The sequence below is a fragment of the Haliotis rufescens genome, unplaced genomic scaffold, assembly GCF_023055435.1.
Source record: "Haliotis rufescens isolate VD_foot unplaced genomic scaffold, xgHalRufe1.0.p SCAF_34, whole genome shotgun sequence".
NCBI classification, from domain to species: Eukaryota; Metazoa; Mollusca; class Gastropoda; order Lepetellida; family Haliotidae; genus Haliotis; species Haliotis rufescens.
In genome coordinates, this window is record NW_025964046.1 from 2,642,827 (window position 1) to 2,664,531 (window position 21,705).

Below are 21,705 nucleotides of genomic sequence, written 5' to 3' on the forward strand. Positions count from 1 at the left end.
TGAAAATACTTGATGAAAATACAACTTTACTAGAATGTAAACATTAGTGATTGAAAACTGAACACATTATCTTTACGTCAGAAAAAAAAGGTTACAAATACAACATTTTGGGAATTAAAATTGCTACAGAAATATATTGACAATGGAAAAGAAATACAAATGCATGAAAACACACCATTTTGGCAGACCCATATTCTTTTAATTCATTATTTTCTTATTTTTGACCGCATGGGTCCTAATTCTCTCAATGCATAAACTAAAAAGCATGGCATTAAGCCTTAACAGACTTACGTCCCTTGGTATCCTGAAGCATACATTAAAAAACACTCTTTTTACTGCTAAATTTGGAATGAAAATTGAAGAAAACTTTTAACTTTAATAATTTGGAAAAAATAATAGAAATTATTTTAGAGATGCTATTTTTTTACCGTAACAGGACGAGTATTTCCACAACATGTGGTGGGACGAGTATTTCAACAACAGGGGGGGGGGGGGGGGGCAGACGAGTATTTCAACATGTGTTTGGACGAGTATTTCAACAACATGTGTTTGGACCAGTATTTCGGGGCACTCAGCCATCAGATTCCATCTCTCTGGCAACACAGGGATGCAACCTTCGGGAAATAGGTTGCCCAATTTCGCCATCTCTTTCAACCAGCAGGTGGATAAAAGGGGCAACCCCCGACCCTGGGTTCCCACGGGCAAACAGTATAAGTATATTTCATGAAGTAACTGTTCAAACAAATAACATTGTTCGGATATGACAGAACCAGATGATTTATACTACACAGAAAGGGTTTTAGTCAGTGACATATTTTACATTTAACCTATACTGCTTGTGTCAGAATTCTGTCCCTTACATGGACCCATACATCACTGTGAGGATCAGGAAAGTCATCTAGTTGGATGATATCCTCCTCGTCAGTTACATTCAGCAGCAGTTCAGGTAGTCGACCACGGTTCACGTTTCCCACCATGAGCAGAATCACTCTGTTAGGGTTGAGGTTGGAAATGTAGTAAGCTGTTGACTTAATGATAAAGTAGGACCAGGGGTCATCCAGGAAATCGTCGGACACAACCAGTACTGTCTTCCAGCTTTTGTTAATACTTTCTACAACATGGTCAGCTACGTAAGGACCAGGTAGGAAATCTCTGTCGGGAAGAATAAGCTTCAGTCCAAGTAGATCCTCCAGCCCTATACGTAGATCTTGCATTACAAACTGAAGCTCTTCATCCGAGTGGGCTACGTAAGCATCTTTGTTGAAGTTTTGTCTAGTGACCCGCTGGATCCCACGACCCATGAGGACCAAAATGTGATGTGCAATCCTTGTCCAGTTCCGTGACACCAGCATGGCAGACACAAGTAGAAGAGCTATTAAACACATCAGTGTTATAGAGACTGGCAGCCAAAATCGACCTTGACATGAAGTCCAGTGGTAATTAAACTCGTTGTGCACTGTGTGGGTTGTTGTAAGAGCACCATATTCAGTAACACATGAATAGTTCCCATTGCTGTCAAAGGTAACCGACGATGAAAATATCCACCAAAAACAAGAGAGACTGGCATGAGCAGGAGAGAGGGTTTCCCTTCAGCCTCAGGACCAGCTTGTTCTTCTGTCCGAGACTCTCCAACATATCCATTGTGTCGTCGTCAAAGTAGGTGATGGAGTTCACTGATAGGTCCAGGATGTGCAGGTCAGGCAGGTCATTGTTTTCAAAAGGAACAGACACAAGGTTATTTCTGGACACATTCAGACTAATCAGTGTCCTGATGGACCCCATATCCATATACCGTATGTCATTCCCTAATATCTCTAAATAACGTAAAGCATGCATCGTCTCTAGTCCCTCCAGTACTGACCCTCCTCTTCTGAGTGTTTCCTTGTCGAAGCCCATATTGTTCAATGCAAGAGACGTCATATTTGGAAATGAGAGCAAGAAATCTTTTGTCATACCCCTACCTTCATTGCCAGAAAGATCGACTTCATTTAAGAAGCTCAACCCGTTAATTTGCTTTACAAAGCCCCACGCTCCATTGTAGGACAGATCTAATTTTGCTAAATGTGACGAACCTGTAATACCCGTTATAAAAAACTCCCCAAAATAACTAGTTATTCCCCTTAATATACAGATACGTAGATTAGGAAGAAAACGTATTCCCGCCCCTACTGATTCTAACTTTGATACAGAACAATTTTCGGGACTAATTCTGTGCCTATAAAGATTATAGAGTCCGTTGTCAGTCACTTTTATTTGAGATTTTAAACTGCCTTGTCCTAAGTCATACCTGCGTTTAATAAATTTATGTTGATCAGAAGCATCTAAAAACAACAGATGTTTACATAAACTCATTTGGAGAAATATAGCTTCATCCCCTAAAATATTGTTATTTGATAAATCTAGATATTTAATACAACGCGAAAGGACAAGTATTGAATTTTCAGCAAGGTAAATAATGTTGTTATAGCTGAGATCCAGATGTTCGATGCAAATATGTGTCAGATAAATTAGTGTTTCCTTGGTTATAAGCTGGCTTTGAAGGTTTCGATTTCGACTGACATATTTGTTGGAATTTCTCATGAGAACTTGAGATACGTTTTTACCATTAAGGCCATAGAACGCACGTAGAGCCATAGCAGTTGGTAAGGTCATTACGTTTTCCAGAACTATTTTGGAAATATTTTTGAAAGGTAGAAATGCTCCAGCATGAATTGCAAGAAGTTTGGAATCTTTTACATTCAGCACCTGTACAGATGTATTCTCAAAAACGGAGAATGTGTGGTTTTGTAAAACGGTAATAGCACTGTAAATACAGTCATCATCAGATCCAGTCCCTATATTCAAAGTTACCAGTTTTTGCAAATACCCAAATCCACTTCCAAATATTTCTCGTTGGAACGTATCAATTGTCAGTGTTTCTAAATTTATTAACCATTTGAATATCCAATCCGGAGTAGTTCCTCTTATACGGCAGTCGTTGTTACCAATGTTCAACCCTGTAAGACTTTGTAGAGGACGGAAGACATCTTCTGGATAGGTCTGATTGTCCAGTTGGAGATTATTGTTATTAAGGCGTAAACTGAGAAGGAGGAATAAACTTTTAAATGCGTTTGCTTCCAACCGTGATACTTGACAGTTTACAATGTTCAAATACAACAATCGGGGAAGACGCACAAACGCCTGGTCCCTGAGAACCGTTATGTTGTTCCCGCTGAGTTCCAGACTGACAGTGTTGGGAGGGAGATCACCAGGAACAGAGGTAAGGTTAAGGTTCTGACAGTCAACACGGCTGCCACCAAGCTGGGGGTCTGGCTTTATTTGACATGTCTTCTGGCTTGCAGAAGAGGTCACATTTAGTATCAGGATAAGGCCACAGATGATCTTCATTGTGATGGCAATTTGAAATGACCTCAGGTCTGCTCCGTGTTGCAGGTCTTGTTGTCAGTTTTAGTTGGAGCCTGGAATGTTTGAAAAATTGGTCACAAGGCTCACGACATCATACATGTCAAAATGCAGTATAATAAAATGTAAACAAGAATGCGCCAAAGTTGCCTTCCTACGAGCATCCACATCGGATTACACTCAATCAGTCATATGCTTACTTGAGGACTGAACTTAAGTATCAAAGTGATTGCTATGGATGGGGAGTCTGGACTAATTTAACTTTTTGACAGAACTTCAGTTATACCACGGATTATCAGCATAATGCAACAGTGAGAATCTAAGGGACGGACCATTTGATATTCTGGTGGAGGCCTGGGATTTTTATTCGAGTCCCTTTACAAGTTTAGTAAAAAAAATGAAACGTTCGCTCGTCATGCCGTACAATGTGTGACCCCCATGTCTGGTGTACCCCACAGTGATATTGCTGGTTAATTGCGTAAAGCGGCGTTAAATCAAACTCACTCGCATCGCCAGAGAATAACCAAATCCGCACGCACATGTTGCGTCTACGACAGTTAAACTATTGCACAGGGTAACACTTAATGGTGGGTTCAGCTATCCTAAACCGCTTATATGTCCGTCCGAGAAAGTACGTTTTCACAAACGTTACAGGAAACAAATTTAATGCGAGTCATCAATACGAAGCCAAAGCAAGCTTTTACAAAACAATAAATTTCCTGAACTGTTTAGTGAAAACACGCATGTTTGGAACAACATAAACCATATTAATTTCAATTCATTCCCTGTTGTCCCCTTGCGCAGTGTTTTTGACTTCTATGCGATTACCTCCCTAACATACTGAATTTGATAAACACTGTCTTTCAACAGTATGTGAGCGCAGTAGCCTATTCAGGCTTTTTTCTCATCCGATGTCTACATCCTACTACATATAGGACACATTGTAATGTGTTCGCAGATGATTATCTGTCTGTCTGTCTGTCTGTCCGTCTCTAGCTCTCCCACTCTCTCTCCCTCTCTCTCCCCTCTCTCCTCTCAATCTCTCTCTCCCCCTCTCTCCTCTCTCTCGCTCTCTCCCTCTCTCTTCCTCTCTAGCTCTCCCTCCCTCCCCCTCCCTCCCCTCTCTCTCCTCTCTCTTTCACACTCTCTCTCTCTCTCTCTCTCTCAAGCTCTCTCACTCTGTGTGTGTGAATCAGAGATTCGTATATGTATATTAACAACTAACAGATAAACAATACCCTGTAACATTGGTTTCAATAGACGTACCTGCTACCATGCTCCTCGCACTGAATCCAAACAAATCCTCACCTCATTTGTGACCCTGTTTAAGTGAAACTGTAGAACTACTTCCGCCTAACACATACACGTGAAACTGTAGAACTACTTCTGCCTAACACATACTGTTGCGTGTTAATGTCCATGTTTCGCTAGGGCTGATGGTTAAAAGGAACAGATGCATTTACCATCATCATCTTCGCCTAAATCCAACAATCCCAGTTTTCACAATGATATAAGAACTACTTAAAAAAGGATATGATCATTATTGTTCTAATTAAAATCCTCAAAGTTTTATTTTTAAGTCTTACATAACTCAACTTAGTTTCTAAAAAGCCCAGACTCAGCTATGTTAGAAAATACTAGTTTCAATCTTAAACACCTCATTGGCGAAAATAACAGTGTTTTGTATTTAACATGTTCTACCTGATTTTACTATAAAAGATTTGTGTCATAACAATATTTATGAACGAAATTATGCCAATGAATACAACTTCTTATGGTAGGCTGGCTTAAAAAGCAGGAGCTTATGTTGAAACTACGTTTGGGAATGTATTGGGCATTGTCCAATGCGGGCGAAATCTATTTGCTTGGCTGGCCAGTGTTAGATTTACAAATTTAGTCACTGGCATCTAAATGCGGAGTCAGGATTTTAGAAAATATGTATATTTTCGAAATAGTATGAAGTATCATGATTGAAATAGGTTTCATAATATTTTATTTCTTAAAAAAAGAATTCTTCCCATTCTATTTCATAAAATGTCAAAGTTTATGTCTATTTGGTAACTACGTACTCCAGTCTGTTTCGTTTTTTTCAATGATCATAGTTTTCGTTTTTCCCGGTGTTCTCCACACATAGCCCACGTGAGGTCCATGTGGGGTTTGACATTTTTACGATATGGCAGCAAAAAATCATAATTTCCCCGTTATAATCGCACGATGTTTGTTTAATATCAGTCTGCAACCCAATCTGTGCCCCACCACGAAAACAATGACGTAGCACTCACCTGACCTATCACGTATCACACCTGTGAACCTAGTACAACCTACTACGTAGCACACACCTGTACACACTTGACATTCACAATGGCGGAATATTTGATGATTTTTGATCTGAATAGTTTCGTGAATACTGTACATAAATGACAAACGACTATATCAGGTGAAATTACATTTAATTTCTCAATTATTCTCACCTTATACAAATAATAATTGTCTTTGACGACATGAATCTTAAGCTCAGATTGTTAATCGCTAAAAATGCGATGTAACGTGCGTATTGTTGAAACACTGAGTCTCCGGAGAAGTGAATTGCCATTTTTCTGTAATGTCATTTTACCAAAATAGAATTCTTCGATATTTATCGATTATTGATCGATATGTGACTACCGATAATCGATCTGAGTAATCCATAACGATAACCAGCCCTAGAAATTATAAGATGTATATCACGGCGGGAATAAAGTAGAGAAATACTTCTGGAAAATATGCTTCCTTGTTTGGGTTGGAATAACAGTAAAACCAATTACCAGGGTTCGTGTTCGTCCTCGTTATTTCTGACTCCCGTGTGAAAAATCAGTATCGGACTCTATAAGGACAAATACTTGTAACACACTTAACATAACGATTCTTTCAATAGGCGTACCTGCTACGACGTTTCTCACAAGGAATAAACAAAGCCCTTACCCCTCTCGTGTCCTGGTTGAGGCTGGTTGATAAACATTTCCAAACCCAATGCTAGTGACATCCTGCTGCACATAGGACACATACTGATTCTTCGGATAGTGTGTATAACATAACATTTGCTTCAATAGACGTTCCTGCTCTCATGTTCCTCGCGTTGGGTGACCATGGTTATGTGCAACTGGTGTATAAATACTTGTGCGTTGATGTGTGTACAATGTACATATATTGCGAGGGCTGAGTCATCTCAAAGCATAGGATTTTGTAAGAGGTGGATGTGGCACATATTGCACATGATGAAACTAACCTTCAGTGAATGTATGTGTTTACACAAGGGCGCCGTATTCTGGCTGTTTGTGTGTGCGCGTCATAAGACCATTTCAGCTGAGGGCAGTTGAGGGGGCATGCAAGTATTTCAACAACATGTGGTGGGACGAGTACTTCAACAGCATGTGGTTGGACGGGTATTTCAACAAGATGTGGTCGGACGAGTATTTCAACAACAGGGGATCGGACGACTGTTTCAACAACAAGGGGTCAGACAAGTATTTCAACAACAGGGGGTCAGACGTATATTTCAACAACAGGGGATCGGACGACTGTTTCAACAACAGGGGGTCCAACGTATATTTAAAAAAAAGGGGTGTCAGACGTATATTTCAACAACAGGGGGGTCACACGTATATTTCAACAACAGGGGTAAGACGTATATTTCAACAACAGGGGGTGTGACGTATGTTTCAACAACAGGGTTCAGGCATTTTATTTTAACAATAGGGGGTCGGACGTCTATTTCAAAAACAGGGGGTCAGACGTATATTTCAACAACAGGTGGTCAGACGTATATTTCAAGAACAGGGGGTCAGACGTATGTCAACAACAGGGGCTCAGACAAGTATTTCAACAACAGGGGGTCAGACAAGTATTTCAAAAACAGGGGGTAAGACGTATATTTCAAAAACAAGGGGTCTGACGTATATTTCCAAAACAGGGGGTCAGACGTATATTTCAACAACAGGGGGTCTGACGTATATTTCAACAACAAGGGGTCTGACGTACGTTTCAACAACAGGGGGTAAGACATTTTATCTCAACAAGAGGAGGTCAGACGTTTATTTCAACAACAGGTGGTCAGACGTTTATTTCAAAAACAGGGGGTCAGACGTTTATTTCAACAACAGGGGGTCACACGTATATTTTAACAACAAGGGGTCAGACAAGTATTTCAAGAACAGGGGGTCAGACGTATATTTCAACAACAGGGGGTCAGACGTTTATTTCAAAAACAGGGGGTCAGACGAATATTTCAACAACAGGGGGTCTGACGTATTTTTCAAAAACAGGGGGTCAGACGTATATTTCAACAACAGAGGGTCTGACGTATATTTCAACAACAGGGGCTCAGACAAGTATTTTAAAAACAGGGGGTCAGACGTTTATTTGAACAACAGGGGGTCAGAGGTTTATTTCAAAAACAGGGGGGGGGGGGGGGGGGGGGGGGGTCACACGTATATTTCAACAACAGGGGGTCAGACAAGTATTTCAAGAACAGGGGGTCAGACGTATATTTCAACAACAGGGGGTTCAGACGTTTATTTCAAAAACAGGGGGTCAGACGTACATTTCAACAACAGGGGGTCTGACGTATATTTCAACAACATGGGCTCGGAAAAGTATTTCAAGAACAGGGGTTCAGACGTATATTTCAACAACAGGGGGTAAGACGTACGTTTATTTCAACAACAGGGGGTCATATGTATATTTCACCAACAGGGGGTCAGACGTTTATTTCAAAAACAGGGGGTCAGACGTATATTTCAACAACAAGGGGTCAAACATATATTTCAACAACAGGGCTCAGACGTTTATTTCAACAACAGGGGGTCAGACGTTTATTTGAAAAACAGGGGTTCAGACGTATATTTCAACAACAGGGGGTCAGATGTTTATTTCAACAACAGGGGGTCAGACGTATATTTCAACAACAGGGTGTCAGACGTATATTTCAACAACAGGGTGTCAGACGTTTATTTCAACAACAGGGGGTCAGACGTATATTTCAACAACAGGGGGTCAGACGTATATTTCAACAACAGGGTGTCAGACGTATATTTCAACAACAGGGGGTCAGACGTATATTTCAACAACGGGGTGGTCAGACGTATATTTCAACAACAGGGGGTCAGACGTATATTTCAACAACAGGGGGTCAGACGTATATTTCAACAACAGGGGGTCACACGTATATTTCAACAACAGGGTGTCAGATGTATATTTCAACAACAGGGGTCAGACGTATATTTCAACAACAGGGGGTCAGACGTATATTTCAAAAACAGGTGGTCAGACGTATATTTCAACAACAGGGGGTCAGACGTATATTTCAACAACAGGGGGTCAGACGTATATTTCAACAACAGGGGCTCAGACGTATATTTCAACAACAGGTGCTCAGACAAGTATTTCAAGAACAGGGGTACAGACGTATATTTCAACAACAGGGGGTAAGATGTTTATTTAAAAAAAACAGGGGGTCAGACGTATATTTCAACAACAGGGGTGAGACGTTTATTTCAACAACAGGGTGGTCACATGTATATTTCAACAACATGGGGTATGACGTATATTTCAACAACAGGTGGTCAGACGTATATTTCACCAACAGGGGGTCAGATGTATATTTCAAGAACAGGGGGTCAGACGTTTATTTCAAAAACAGGGGGGTCAGACGTATATTTCAACAACAGGGGTCAGACGTATATTTCAACAACAGGGGGTCAGACGTATATTTCAACAACATTGGGACGTGTAAGGATCGGAATAAATTTCAATGTCAATTCATCCAAGATCAAAAGTTTTATTCACATTCTCATTTCCATTCTCATTCTCAATTGTACATATGTCATATGTCAAACATCATATTTCATGGAGAATATAATTCAATTTTATTGTTAGTTCATGTTCAAATAAAGTTCATAATATTTATCACATCTTATCATCATCAATTATTAACAAATACCCAAAACCTTATCCTCGATCGAGTTGGAAGATTGACTGCAAAGGAAAAATAAACAATAATAAGTTTGCAGTTCCATATGTAAACAAAACAATAACAAAGTAGAAAAATTACTGAAACAACAAAAGTTGACAAAAGACATTAAATTGTACCAAAATAATTACAAGAGCTTTTGCACAGAAAGAAAATGCATAATATAATGTTATATGATGCAATTTAAATTGAAAATACTTGATGAAAATACAACTTTAAATTAACTAGAATGTAAACATTAGTGATTGAAAACTGAACACATTTTCTTTACGTCAGAAAAATAAGTTACAAATACAACATTTTGGGAATTAAAATTGCTACAGAAATATATTGACAATGGAAAAGAAATGCATGAAAACACACCATTTTGGCAGACCCATATTCTTTTAATTCATTCTTTTCTTATTTTTGACCGCATGGGTCCTAATTCTCTCAATCCATTAACTAAAAAGCATGGCATGAAGCCTTAACAGGCTTACCTCCCTTGGTATCCTGAAGCATACATAAAATAACACTCTTTTTACTGTTAAATTTGGAATGAAAATTGAAGAACATTTTAAACTTTAATAATTTGGAAAAAATAATAAAAATTATTTTAGAGATGCTATTTTTTTTACCGTAACAGGACGAGTATTTCGACAACATGTGTTGGGACGAGTATTTCAACAACATGTGGTGGAACGGTTATTTCGACAACAGGGGGGGGGGGCAGACGAGTATTTCAACATGTGTTTGGACGAGTATTTCAACAACATGTGTTTGGACCAGTATTTCGGGGCACTCAGCCATCAGATTCCATCTCTCTGGCAACACAGGGATGCAACCTTCGGGAAATAGGTTGCCCAATTTCGCCATCTCTTTCAACCAGCAGGTGGATAAAAGGGGCAACCCCCAGTCCCTGGGTCCCCACGGGCAAATAGTATAAGTATATTTCATGCAGTAACTGTTCAAATAAATAACATAGTTTGGATATGACAGAACCAGATGATTTATACTACACAAAAAGGGTTTTAGTCAGTGACATATTTTGCATTCAACCTATACTGCTTGTGTCAGAATTCTGTCCCTTACATGGACCCATACATCACTGTGAGGATCAGGGAAGTCATCAAGTTGGATGATATCCTCCTCGTCAGTTACATTCAGCAGCAGTTCAGGAAGTCGACCACGGTTCACGTTTCCCACCATGAGCAGAATCACTCTGTTAGGGTTGAGGTTGGAAATGTAGTAAGCTGTTGACTTAATGATAAAGTAGGACCAGGGGTCATCCAGGAAATCGTCGGACACAACCAGTACTGTCTTCCAGCTTTTGTTAATGCTTTCTACAACATGGTCAGCTACAAACTGACCAGGTAGGAAATCTCTGTGGGGCAGAATAAGCTTCAGTCCAAGTAGATCCTCCAGTCCTATACGTAGATCTTGCATAACAAACTGAAGCTCTTCATCCGAGTGGGCTACGTAAGCATCTTTGTTGAAGTTTTGTCTAGTGACCCGCTGGATCCCACGACCCATGAGTACCAAAATGTGATGTGCAATCCTTGTCCAGTTCCGTGACACCAGCATGGCAGACACAAGTAGAAGAGCTATTAAACACATCAGTGTTATGGAGACTGGCAGCCAAAATCGACCTTGACATGAAGTCCAGTGGTAATTAAACTCGTTGTACACTGTGTGGGTTGTTGTAAGAGCACCATATTCAGTAACACATGAATAGTTCCCATTGCTGTCAAAGGTAACCGACGATGAAAATATCCACCGAACAAACAAGAGAGAATGGCATGAGCAGGAGAGAGGGTTTCCCTTCAGCCTCAGGACCAGCTTGTTCTTCTGTCCGAGACTCTCCAACATATCCATTGTGTCGTCGTCAAAGTAGGTGATGGAGTTCACTGATAGGTCCAGGATGTGCAGGTCAGGCAGGTCATTGTGTTCAAAAGGAACAGACACAAGGTTATTTCTGGACACATTCAGACTGATCAGTGTCCTGATTGAACCCATATCCATATACCGTATGTCATTCCCTACTATATCTAAATAACGTAAAGCATGCATCGTCTTTAGTCCCTCCAGTACTGACCCTCCTCTTCTGAGTGTTTCCTTGTCGAAACCCATATTGTTCAATGCAAGAGACGTCATATTTGGAAATGAGAGCAAGAAATCTTTTGTCATCCCCCTACCTTCATTGCCAGAAAGATCGACTTCATTTAAGAAGCTCAACCCGTTAATTTGCTTTACAAAGCCCCATGCTCCATTGTAGGACAGATCTAATTTTGCTAAATGTGCCGAACCTGTAATACCCGTTATAAAAAACTCCCCAAAATAACGAGTTATTCCACTTAATATACAGATACGTAGATTAGGAGGAAAACGTATTCCCGCCCCTACTGATTCTAACTTTGATACAGAACAATTTTCGGGACTAATTCTGTGCCTATAAAGATTATAGAGTCCGTTTTCAGTCACTTTAAACTGAGAGTTTAAATTGCCTTGTCCTAAGTCATACCTGCGTTTATTAAATTTACTTTGACCAGAAGCATCTAAAAACAACAGATTTTTACATAAACTCATTTGGAAAAATATAAATGTATTCCCCAAAATATTGTTATTTGACAAATCTAGATATTTTATGCAACGCGAAATGATTAGAAGGAAGTTTTCGTCAAGGTAAATAATGTGGCTATAGCTGAGATCCAGATGTTCGATGCAAATATGTGTCAGATAAATTAGTGTTTCCTTGGTTATAAGCTGGCTTTGAAGGTTTCGATTTAGACTGACATATTTGTTGGAATTTCTCATGAGAACTTGAGATACGTTTTTACCATTAAGGCCATAGAACGCACGTAGAGCCATAGCAGTTGGTAAGGTCATTACGTTTTCCAGAACTATTTTGGAAATATTTTTGAAAGGTAGAAATGCTCCAGCATGAATTGCAAGAAGTTTGGAATCTTTTACATTCAGCACCTGTACAGATGTATTCTCAAAAACGGAGAATGTGTGGTTTTGCAAAACGGTAATAGCACTGTAAATACAGTCATCATCAGATCCAGTCCCTATATTCAAAGTTACCAGTTTTTGCAAATACCCAAATCCACTTCCAAATATTTCTCGTTGGAACGTATCAATTGTCAGTGTTTCTAAATGTATTAACCATTTGAATATCCAATCCGGAGTAGTTCCTCTTATACGGCAGTCGTTGTTACCAATGTTCAACTCTGTAAGACTTTGTAGAGGACGGAAGACATCTTCTGGATAGGTGTGATTGTCCAGTTGGAGATTATTGTTATTAAGGCGTAAACTGAGAAGGAGGAATAAACTTTTAAATGCGTTTGCTTCCAACCGTGATACTTGACAGTTTACAATGTTCAAATACAACAATCGGGGAAGACGCACAAACGCCTGGTCCCTGAGAACCGTTATGTTGTTCCCGCTGAGATCCAGACTGACAGTGTTGGGAGGGAGATCACCAGGAACAGAGGTAAGGTTGAGGTTCTGACAGTCAACACGGCTGCCACCAAGCTGGGGGTCTGGCTTTATTTGACATGTCTTCTGGCTTGTAGAAGAGGTCACAGTTAGTGTCAGGATAAGGCCACAGATGATCTTCATTGTGGAGGCAGTTTGAAATGACCTCAGGTCTGTTCCGTGTTGCAGTTCTTGTTGTCAGTTTTAGTTGGAGCCTGGAATGTTTGAAAAATTGGGTCACAAGGCTCCCGACATCATACATGTCAAAATGCAGTATAATAAAATGTAAACAAGAATGCGCCAAAGTTGCCTTCCAACGAGCATCCACATCGGATTACACTCAATCAGTCATATGCTTACTTGAGGACTGAACTTAAGTATCAAAGTGATTGCTATGGATGGGGAGTCTGGACTAATATAACTTTTTGACAGAACTTCAGTTATACCACGGATTATCAGCATAATACAACAGTGAGAATCTAAGGGACGGACCATTTGATATTCTGGTGGAGGCCTGGGATTTTTATTCGAGTCCATTTAACTTTACAAATTTTGAAGTCCCGGGGTTTTATACCCGACATGGGTACAGCGGGTGAAGCCCATGTCTGGTGTACCCCGCAGTGATATTGCTGGAATATTGCGTAAAGCGGCGAAAAATCAAACTCGATCTTCCAACCAAACCCGCACGCACATGTTGCGTCAACGACAGTTAAACTATCGCACAAGGTAACACTTTATGGTGGGTTTAGCTATCCTAAACCCCTTATATGTAATCGTCCCTCCGAGAAAGTAAATTTTCACAAACTTTACAGGGAACAAATTTAATGGGAGGCATCAACACGACGCGAAAGGAGGCCTTTACTGAACAATAATTTCCCTGAATTGTTCAGTGAAAACACGCATGTTTGAAACAATATAAACCATATTAATTTCAATTCATTCCCTGTTGTAATCTTACACCATGTTTTTTACTTCTATGCGATTACCTCCCTTACATACTGAATTTGATAAACACTGTCTTTCAATAGTATGTGAGTGCAGTAGCCTATGCAGGCCGGAACTTGATCAAGCTGCATCTCCTTAGTGATGGCCCGACAAGTAGGTACGTATCCCAGTTATTATTGATGTAAATATAAACCTGTGTCTTCTCTGGTAGGCAATTACAAACTATGGCATTTCGTTACTGATTCCGAGCTTGCTACCGATTCAGCCTCTTGGGCATTAGCCCAGATTGAACATTTTTAGAAGTCATTGTAGTAGATAGAGCGTCTATCCAGAGAGCTGAAGGTCGGTGGTTCGATACCTGATAACGTCATACCAAATGACGTCATAAGGTGGTACTTGTTGTTACCCTGTCTGGCGCTATGTATTAAGGAGCTAAAACAAGGACAGGTCGCCTTGGAGTCAGTATACTGTGTCTGAGTTGGGTATCCATGTTAAATCGTGGCATGGTGTCTCAGTTGGCTAACACCCTAAAAACTGCATAAATATTATAAGACGTTTATGCACATCGCAAGTAGTATGTAATAAATGTTTCTTTTTGTTCTTTAAAAATTGGGTATATACTGATATATGCAATAGACCACCGTCCCCCCCCACAATTTACTAACTCATCCCTGCTACCCTTTGTTTGTACAATGCCCACGTCCTGTTTTACTCGACTTTTGAAAATATACATTTTAAATTCAATAACTTGTGAATTTATTTTAATGTTGCTTTCAAAAACTAGTTGTGAAGGCCTGTGAAAAAGTAGTATCGGACTCTTTGAGGACAAACACTTAAGCTCACTTAAAACCTAATGTTTCTTTCAATAGGAGTACCTGCGTTGTTGCTTCTCACCATGAATAAACAAAGTCCTTACCCCTCAAGTGCCCTTGGCTGATTGAGGTTCGTGTATAACTATTTCCTCATCCGATGTCAGACATCCTACTACATATGGGACACATTGTAATGTGTTCGCAGATGATTATCTGTCTGTCTGTCTGTCGCTCCCTCTCTAGCTCTCCCCTCTCTCTCCCCTCTCTCCTTCTCAATCTCTCTCTTCCCTCTCTTTCGCTCTCTCTACTCCCACTCCCTTTCTAGCTCTCCCTCTCTCTCCCCTCCCTCCCCTCTCCCTCCCCTCTCTCCCCTCTCTCCTTCTCAATCTCTCTCTCGCTCTCTCTCCTCCCTCCCCTCTCCCTCCCCTCTCTCCCCTCTCTCCTTCTCAATCTCTCTTTCGCTCTCTCTACTCCCACTCCCTCTCTAGCTCTCCCTCTCTCTCCCCTCCCTCCCGTCTCCCTCCCCTCCCTCCCCTCTCCCTCTCTCCTTCTCAATCTCTCTCTCCCCTCTCTCTCCCTCTCTCTCTCCTCTCTCTCCCTCTCTAGCTCTCCCTCTCTCTCCCCTCCCTACCCTCTCCCTCCCCTCCCTCCCCTGTCCCTCTCTCCTTCTCAATCTCCCTCTCCCCTCTCTCTCGCTCTCTCTCCTCTCTCTCCCTCTCTAGCTCTCCCCTCTCTCTCCCCTCTCTCTCGCTCTCTCTCCGCTATCTCCCTCTCTAGCTCTCCCCTCTCTCTCCCCTCTCTCTCGCTCTCTCTCCTCTATCTCCCTCTCTAGCTCTCCCTCTCTCTCTCCCCTCCCCCCCTCTCCCTCCCCTCTCTCTCTCTCTCTTTCGCTCTCTCTCTCTAGCTCTCTTACTCTGTGCGTGTGTGAGAGTATTCAGTTAATCAGAGAGTCGTATGTATGTATTAACAACTAACAGATAAACAATACCCTGTAACATTGGTTTCAATAGACGTACCTGCTATCACGCTCCTCGCACTGAATCCAAACAAATCATCACCACTTGTGACCCTGCTTAAGTGAAACTGTAGAAATACTTCCGCCTAACACAAACTGCTGCGCGTTAATGTCCGTGTTTCGCTAGGGCTGATGGTTAGAAGGCCGTCGTCTCAGTACAGGCGTTCTGCTTTGCGGTCTCGGGTAAAAAGCTGTTTTATGTAAAATGCTTGGTGGTACCGATGGAACAGAACATTTAAAGGCTAGGCTAAAAATGATTGTTTCAAGTTATGTAGGCTGGGTAACAGTGGGACGTTATCCATTATATACACTGGGTAACAGAGGGACGTTAGCAATTATATACACTGTGGAGCATACCTCGCAAGCCATTATATACACTGGGTAACAGAGGGACGTTAGCCATTATATACACTGTGGAGCATACCTCGCAAGCCATTATATACACTGGGTAACAGAGGGACGTTAGCCATTATATACACTGTGGAGCATACCTCGCAAGCCATTATATACACTGGGGAACAGAGGGACGTTAGCCATTATATACACTGTGGAGCATACCTCGCAAGCCATTATATACACTGGGTAACAGAGGGACGTTAGCCATTATATACACTGTGGAGCATACCTCGCAAGCCATTATATACACTGGGTAACAGAGGGACGTTAGCCATTATATACACTGTGGAGCATACCTCGCAAGCCATTATATACACTGCGTAACAGAGGGACGTTAGCCATTGTATACACTGTGGAGCATACCTCGCAAGCCATTATATACACTGGGTAACAGAGGGACGTTAGCCATTATATACACTGTGGAGCATACCTCGCAAGCCATTATATACACTGGGTAACAGAGGGACGTTAGCCATTATATACACTGTGGAGCATACCTCGCAAGCCATTATATACACTGATTAACAGAGGGAGGTTAGCCATTATATACACTGTGGAGCATACCTCGCAAGCCATTATATACACTGGGTAACAGAGGGACCTTAGCCATTAAATACACTGTGGAGCATACCTCGCAAGCCATTATATACACTGATTAACAGAGGGAGGTTAGCCATTATATACACTGTGGAGCATACCTTGAAAGCCATTATTTAGGCTGGGTAACAGAGGGACGTTATCCGTTATATAGACTGGGGAACAGATGTCGTTAGCCATTATATAGACTGGGTAACTGATGTCTTTAGTCGTAATATAGACTGGGGAACACATGTCGTTAGTCATTATACACACTGGGTAACTGATGTCTTTAGTCGTAATATAGACCGGGGAACACATGTCGTTAGTCATTATATAGAGTGGGTAACAGATGTCTTTAGTCATGATATAGACTGGGGAACACATGTCGTTAGTCATTATACACGCTGGATAACAGATGTCTTTAGTCGTTATATAGACTGGGGAACACATGTCGTTAGCCAATTTACACACTGGGTAACAGATGTCTTTAGTCGTAATATAGACTGGGGAACACATGTCGTAAGTCATTATACACACTGGGTAACAGATGTCTTTAGTCGTAATATAGACTTGGGAACACATGTCGTTAGTCATTATATAGAGTGGGTAAAAGATGTCTTTAGTCGTGATATAGACTGGGGAACACATGTTGTTAGTCATTATACACACTGGGTAACATATGTCTTTAGTCGTAAAATAGACTGGAGAACACATGTCGTCAGTCATTATATAGGCTGGGTAACAGATATCATTAGTCGTGATATAGACTGGGGATCACATGTCGTTAGTCATTATACATGCTGGGTAACAGATGTCTTCAGTCGTAATAAAGACTGGGGAACACATGTCTTAAGTCATTATACACACTGGGTAACAGATGTCGTTAGTGATTATACACACTGAGTAACAGATGTCTTTAGTCATGATATAGACTGGGTAACAGATGTCTTTAGTCGTGATATAGACTGGGGAACACATGTTGTTAGTCATTATACACACTGGGTAACAGATGTCGTTAGTGATTATACACACTGAGTAACAGATATCTTTAGTCATGATATAGACTGGGTAACAGATGTCTTTAGTCGTGATATAGACTGGGGAACACATGTCATTAGTCATTATACACGCTGGGTAATAGATGTCTTTAGTCGTAATATAGACTGGGGAACACATGTCGTTAGTCATTATACACACTGGGTAACATATGTCTTTAGTCGTAATATAGACTGGGGAACACATGTTGTTAGTCATTATACACACAGAGTAACAGATGTCTTTAGTCATGATATAGACTGGGTAACAGATGTCTTTAGTCGTGATATAGACTGGGGATCACATGTCGTTAGTCATTATACACACTGGGTAACAGATGTCTTTAGTCGTAATATAGACTGGGGAACACATGTCGTTAGTCATTATACACACTGGGTAACAGATGTCTTTAGTCGTAATATAGACTGGGGAACAAATGTCGTTAGTCATTATACACACTGGGTAACATATGTCTTTAGTCGTAATATAGACTGGAGAACACATGTCGTTAGTCACTATAAACACTGGGGATCAGATGTCTTTAGTCGTAATATAGACTGGGGAACACATGTCGTTAGTCATTATACACGCTGGGTAACAGATGTCTTCAGTCGTAATATAGACTGGGGAACACATGTCTTAAGTCATTATACACACTTGGTAACAGATGTCTTTAGTCGTAATATAGACTGGGGAACACATGTTGTTAGTCATTATACACACTTGGTAACAGATGTCGTTAGTCATTATACACACTGAGAGACAGATGTCTTTAGTCGTGATATAGACTGGGGAACACATGTCGTTAGTCATTATACACACTGGGTAACAGATGTCTTTAGTCGTGATATAGACTGGGGAACACATGTCGTTAGTCACTATAAACACTGGGGATCAGATGTCTTTAGTCGTAATATAGACTGGGGAACAGATGTCATTAGTCCATATACACACTGGGTAACATATGTCTTAAGTCAGTATACACACTGGGTAACAGACGTCTTTAGTCGTAACATAGACAGGGGAACACATGTCTTAAGTCAGTATACACACTGGGTAACAGATGTCTTTAGTCGTAACATAGACAGGGGAACACATGGCTTAAGTCATTATACACACTTGGTAACATATGTCTTTAGTCGTAATATAGACTGGGTAACAGATGTCTTTAGTCAGTATACACACTGGGTAACAGATGTCTTTAGTCGTAATATAGACTGGGTAACAGATGTCTTTAGTCATTATACACACTGGGTAACAGATGTCTTTAGGTGTAATATACACTGGGTAATAGATGCCTTTATTCGTAACATAGACTGGGGAGCACATGTGTTTAGTCATTATACACACTGGGTAACAGATGTCTTAAGTCGTATTATAGACTAGGTAACATATGTCTTTAGTCAGTATACACACTGGGTAACAGATGTCTTTAGTCGTAATATAGACTGGGTAACAGATGTCTTTAGTCAGTATACACACTGGGTAACAGATGTCTTTAGTCGTAATATAGACTGGGTAACAGATGTCTTTAGTCATTATACACACTGGGTAACAGATGTCTTTAGGTGTAATATACACTGGGTAATAGATGCCTTTATTCGTAACATAGACTGGGGAGCACATGTGTTTAGTCATTATACACACTGGGTAACAGATGTCTTAAGTCGTATTATAGACTAGGTAACATATGTCTTTAGTCAGTATACACACTGGGTAACAGATGTCTTTAGTCGTAATATAGACTGGGTAACAGATGTCTTTAGTCAGTATACACACTGGGTAACAGATGTCTTTAGTCGTAATATAGACTGGGTAACAGATGTCTTTAGTCGTAACATAGACTGGGGAACACATGTCTTAAGTCATTATACACACTGGATGTTTGTGCCCTTCGTGTGGATGTTTGTGGCCTCCGTGTGGATGTTTGTGGCCTCCGTGTGGATGTTTGTGCCCTCCGTGTGGATGTTTGTGCCCTCCGTGTGGATGTTTGTGGCCTCCGTGTGGATGTTTGTGCCCTCCGTGTGGATGTTTGTCCGCTCCGTGTGGATGTTTGTGCCCTCCGTGTGGATGTTTCTCCCATTGTGGATGTTTGTGGCCTCCGTGTGGATGTTTGTGCCCACTGTGTGGATGTTTGTGCCCTCCGTGTGGATGTTTGTCCCCTCCGTGTGGATGTTTGTGCCCACTGTGTGGATGTTTGTCCCCTCCGTGTGGATGTTTGTCCCCTCCGTGTGGATGTTTGTGGCCTCCGTGTGGATGTTTGTGCCCACTGTGTGGATGTTTGTCCCCTCCGTGTGGATGTTTGTCCCCTCCGTGTGGATGTTTGTGGCCTCCGTGTGGATGTTTCTCCCATTGTGGATGTTTGTGGCCTCCGTGTGGATGTTTGTGCCCACTGTGTGGATGTTTCTCCCATTGTGGATGTTTGTGGCCTCCGTGTGGATGTTTGTGCCCACTGTGTGGATGTTTGTGCCCTCCGTGTGGATGTTTGTCCCCTCCGTGTGGATGTTTGTGCCCACTGTGTGGATGTTTGTCCCCTCCGTGTGGATGTTTGTCCCCTCCGTGTGGATTTTTGTGGCCTCCGTGTGGATGTTTGTGCCCTCCGTGTAGATGTTTCTCCGCTCCGTGTGGATGTTTGTGCCCTCCGTGTGGATGTTTCTCCCATTGTGGATGTTTGTGCCCACTGTGTGGATGTTTGTCCGCTCCTTGTGGATGTTTCTCCCATTGTGGATGTTTGTGTCCTCCGTGTGGATGTTTGTCCGCTCCGTGTAGATGTTTGTGCCCTCCGTGTGGATGTTTGTGCCCTCCGTGTGGATGTTTGTGCCCACTGTGTGGATGTTTGTGCCCTCCGTGTGGATGTTTGTGCCCTCCGTGTGGATGTTTGTGCCCTCCGTGTAGATGTTTATCCCAGACCTGTGTCCCGAGGAGCGAATGCTTTAACCACGAGGCTACCCCACCACCCCGTTCTTCAGATAAATAACATCATACATGATATTTTATTACTTTCCGTCGATAAACACGCATCTGTGAGCTATTGTTTTGTGTTTAAGGAAGTTGGCCTATTTTGTTTACAATTTAACTTTTTTTATATTTAATTTTCACACAACATTTAAAGTGAAGCAAATTTCGAGAAAGCCGTGTGTCCCTGATCTTTGTCAAGATAAGCCAGACTTGCCAAATAGTGAAGGTTAAGCGAGAAGCAACCAAGCTAAAGAGGCTAACAATTCGACAATTTCAAATTTCGTTGTCAGTTAAAATTGAGTTAATTGTAAAATTCATGGTCAATAAAATATCATGCACCCCTTGAGAAGATTGTGTTCGAACGAGAGTTATTAAAACCGTAAGCTCAAAGTCGTGGAGGGGTGGGGCAGCCTAGTGGTTAAAGTGTTCGCTCGTCACGCCGAAGACCCGGGTTCGATTCCCGACATGGGTACAATGTGTGAAGCCCATTTCTGGTGTCCCCTGCCGTGATATTGCTGGAATATTGCTAAAAGTAGCCTGAAACCAAACTCACTCAGTCAAATTCGAATGAATATAGTATTAAAACACTGCAAAAGGTTCTCCTGATTCATCAGATCGCCATATACTTCACCCTCTATTAACAGAATAAGATTATATCACTTTGGGGACGGTCAACTATTACCGGGGGTGGGGATGGGGTGGTTGGGGTTGGTGGGTGGCAAATGTACTGACAAATAATTACCCTCCCCTAATGCTTGTCATATTTTTTTTACCCTCCCGATGTCCCTATGCATTTGGTTCACGACCCTCCCTGAAAAGACTAAATGCAGATGCACTTTATTCTATTACGTGACGCCAACGTGACGGCCTAGATATCAGCCTTGTTGCACCTGTTATCATACCTTCGGGTGATAGCTCGGATTCAGATACGTCAACTAGTCAGATGCTGGCAAAAGCAAATATCTGTAGAACAACAAATACTTCTTGATCAACACCAACCTACCAAACTCATTTATAGCTTTTACTTCTTCAGTCATTTTTCCAAGGAAATTTAATACAATAATATATCATCTGCTCCCCTGTCAACGCATAGCTCAATA

The 21,705-nt window shown here is 41.3% G+C and overlaps 3 protein-coding genes and 1 pseudogene across 3 annotated transcripts in view; all 4 read right to left on the bottom strand.

The window, feature by feature from the left end:
• Positions 1–6,565, bottom strand: part of LOC124148339 (toll-like receptor 4) — a 39,530-nt gene extending 32,965 nt beyond the window's left edge. The window contains exon 1 of the mRNA XM_048380891.1: positions 6,364–6,565. The gene's annotated coding sequence lies outside the window, so the exon portion shown is untranslated. The remainder of the gene's footprint in view (positions 1–6,363) is intronic.
• Positions 361–2,241, bottom strand: LOC125372025 (annotated as a pseudogene).
• A 3,816-nt stretch (positions 6,566–10,381) lies between the features above and the next one.
• Positions 10,382–15,734, bottom strand: LOC125371607 (toll-like receptor 4). Its single transcript, XM_046519380.2, has 2 exons — positions 15,639–15,734; positions 10,382–13,080 (listed from the first exon to the last, which is right to left on the bottom strand). The coding sequence occupies exon 2, from the start codon at positions 13,007–13,009 to the stop codon at positions 10,448–10,450; it is 2,562 nt and encodes an 853-aa protein (XP_046375336.2). The 5' UTR covers positions 13,010–13,080; positions 15,639–15,734; the 3' UTR covers positions 10,382–10,447.
• Positions 15,735–19,515: 3,781 nt separating this feature from the next.
• Positions 19,516–21,642, bottom strand: LOC125372044. The gene is made up of 2 exons (XM_048380918.1): positions 21,587–21,642; positions 19,516–20,557 (listed from the first exon to the last, which is right to left on the bottom strand). Exons 1-2 carry the CDS (start codon positions 21,640–21,642, stop codon positions 19,516–19,518), a joined length of 1,098 nt encoding a protein of 365 aa, XP_048236875.1.
• Positions 21,643–21,705: the final 63 nt, after the last annotated feature.

What these genes read in the sequence shown, in the direction of transcription:
- LOC125371607 (XM_046519380.2), bottom strand. Translation starts at nt 13,009, where the DNA reads ATGAAGATCATCTGTGGCCTTATCCTGACACTAACTGTGACCTCTTCT.
- LOC125372044 (XM_048380918.1), bottom strand. Translation starts at nt 21,642, where the DNA reads ATGACTGAAGAAGTAAAAGCTATAAATGAGTTTGGTAGGTTGGTGTTG. An exon ending in AGGTTGGTGTTGATCAAGAA is followed by an intron (nt 20,558 to 21,586) that starts GTATTTGTTGTT and finishes CTCGGGACACAG; the next exon opens with GTCTGGGATAAACATCTACA.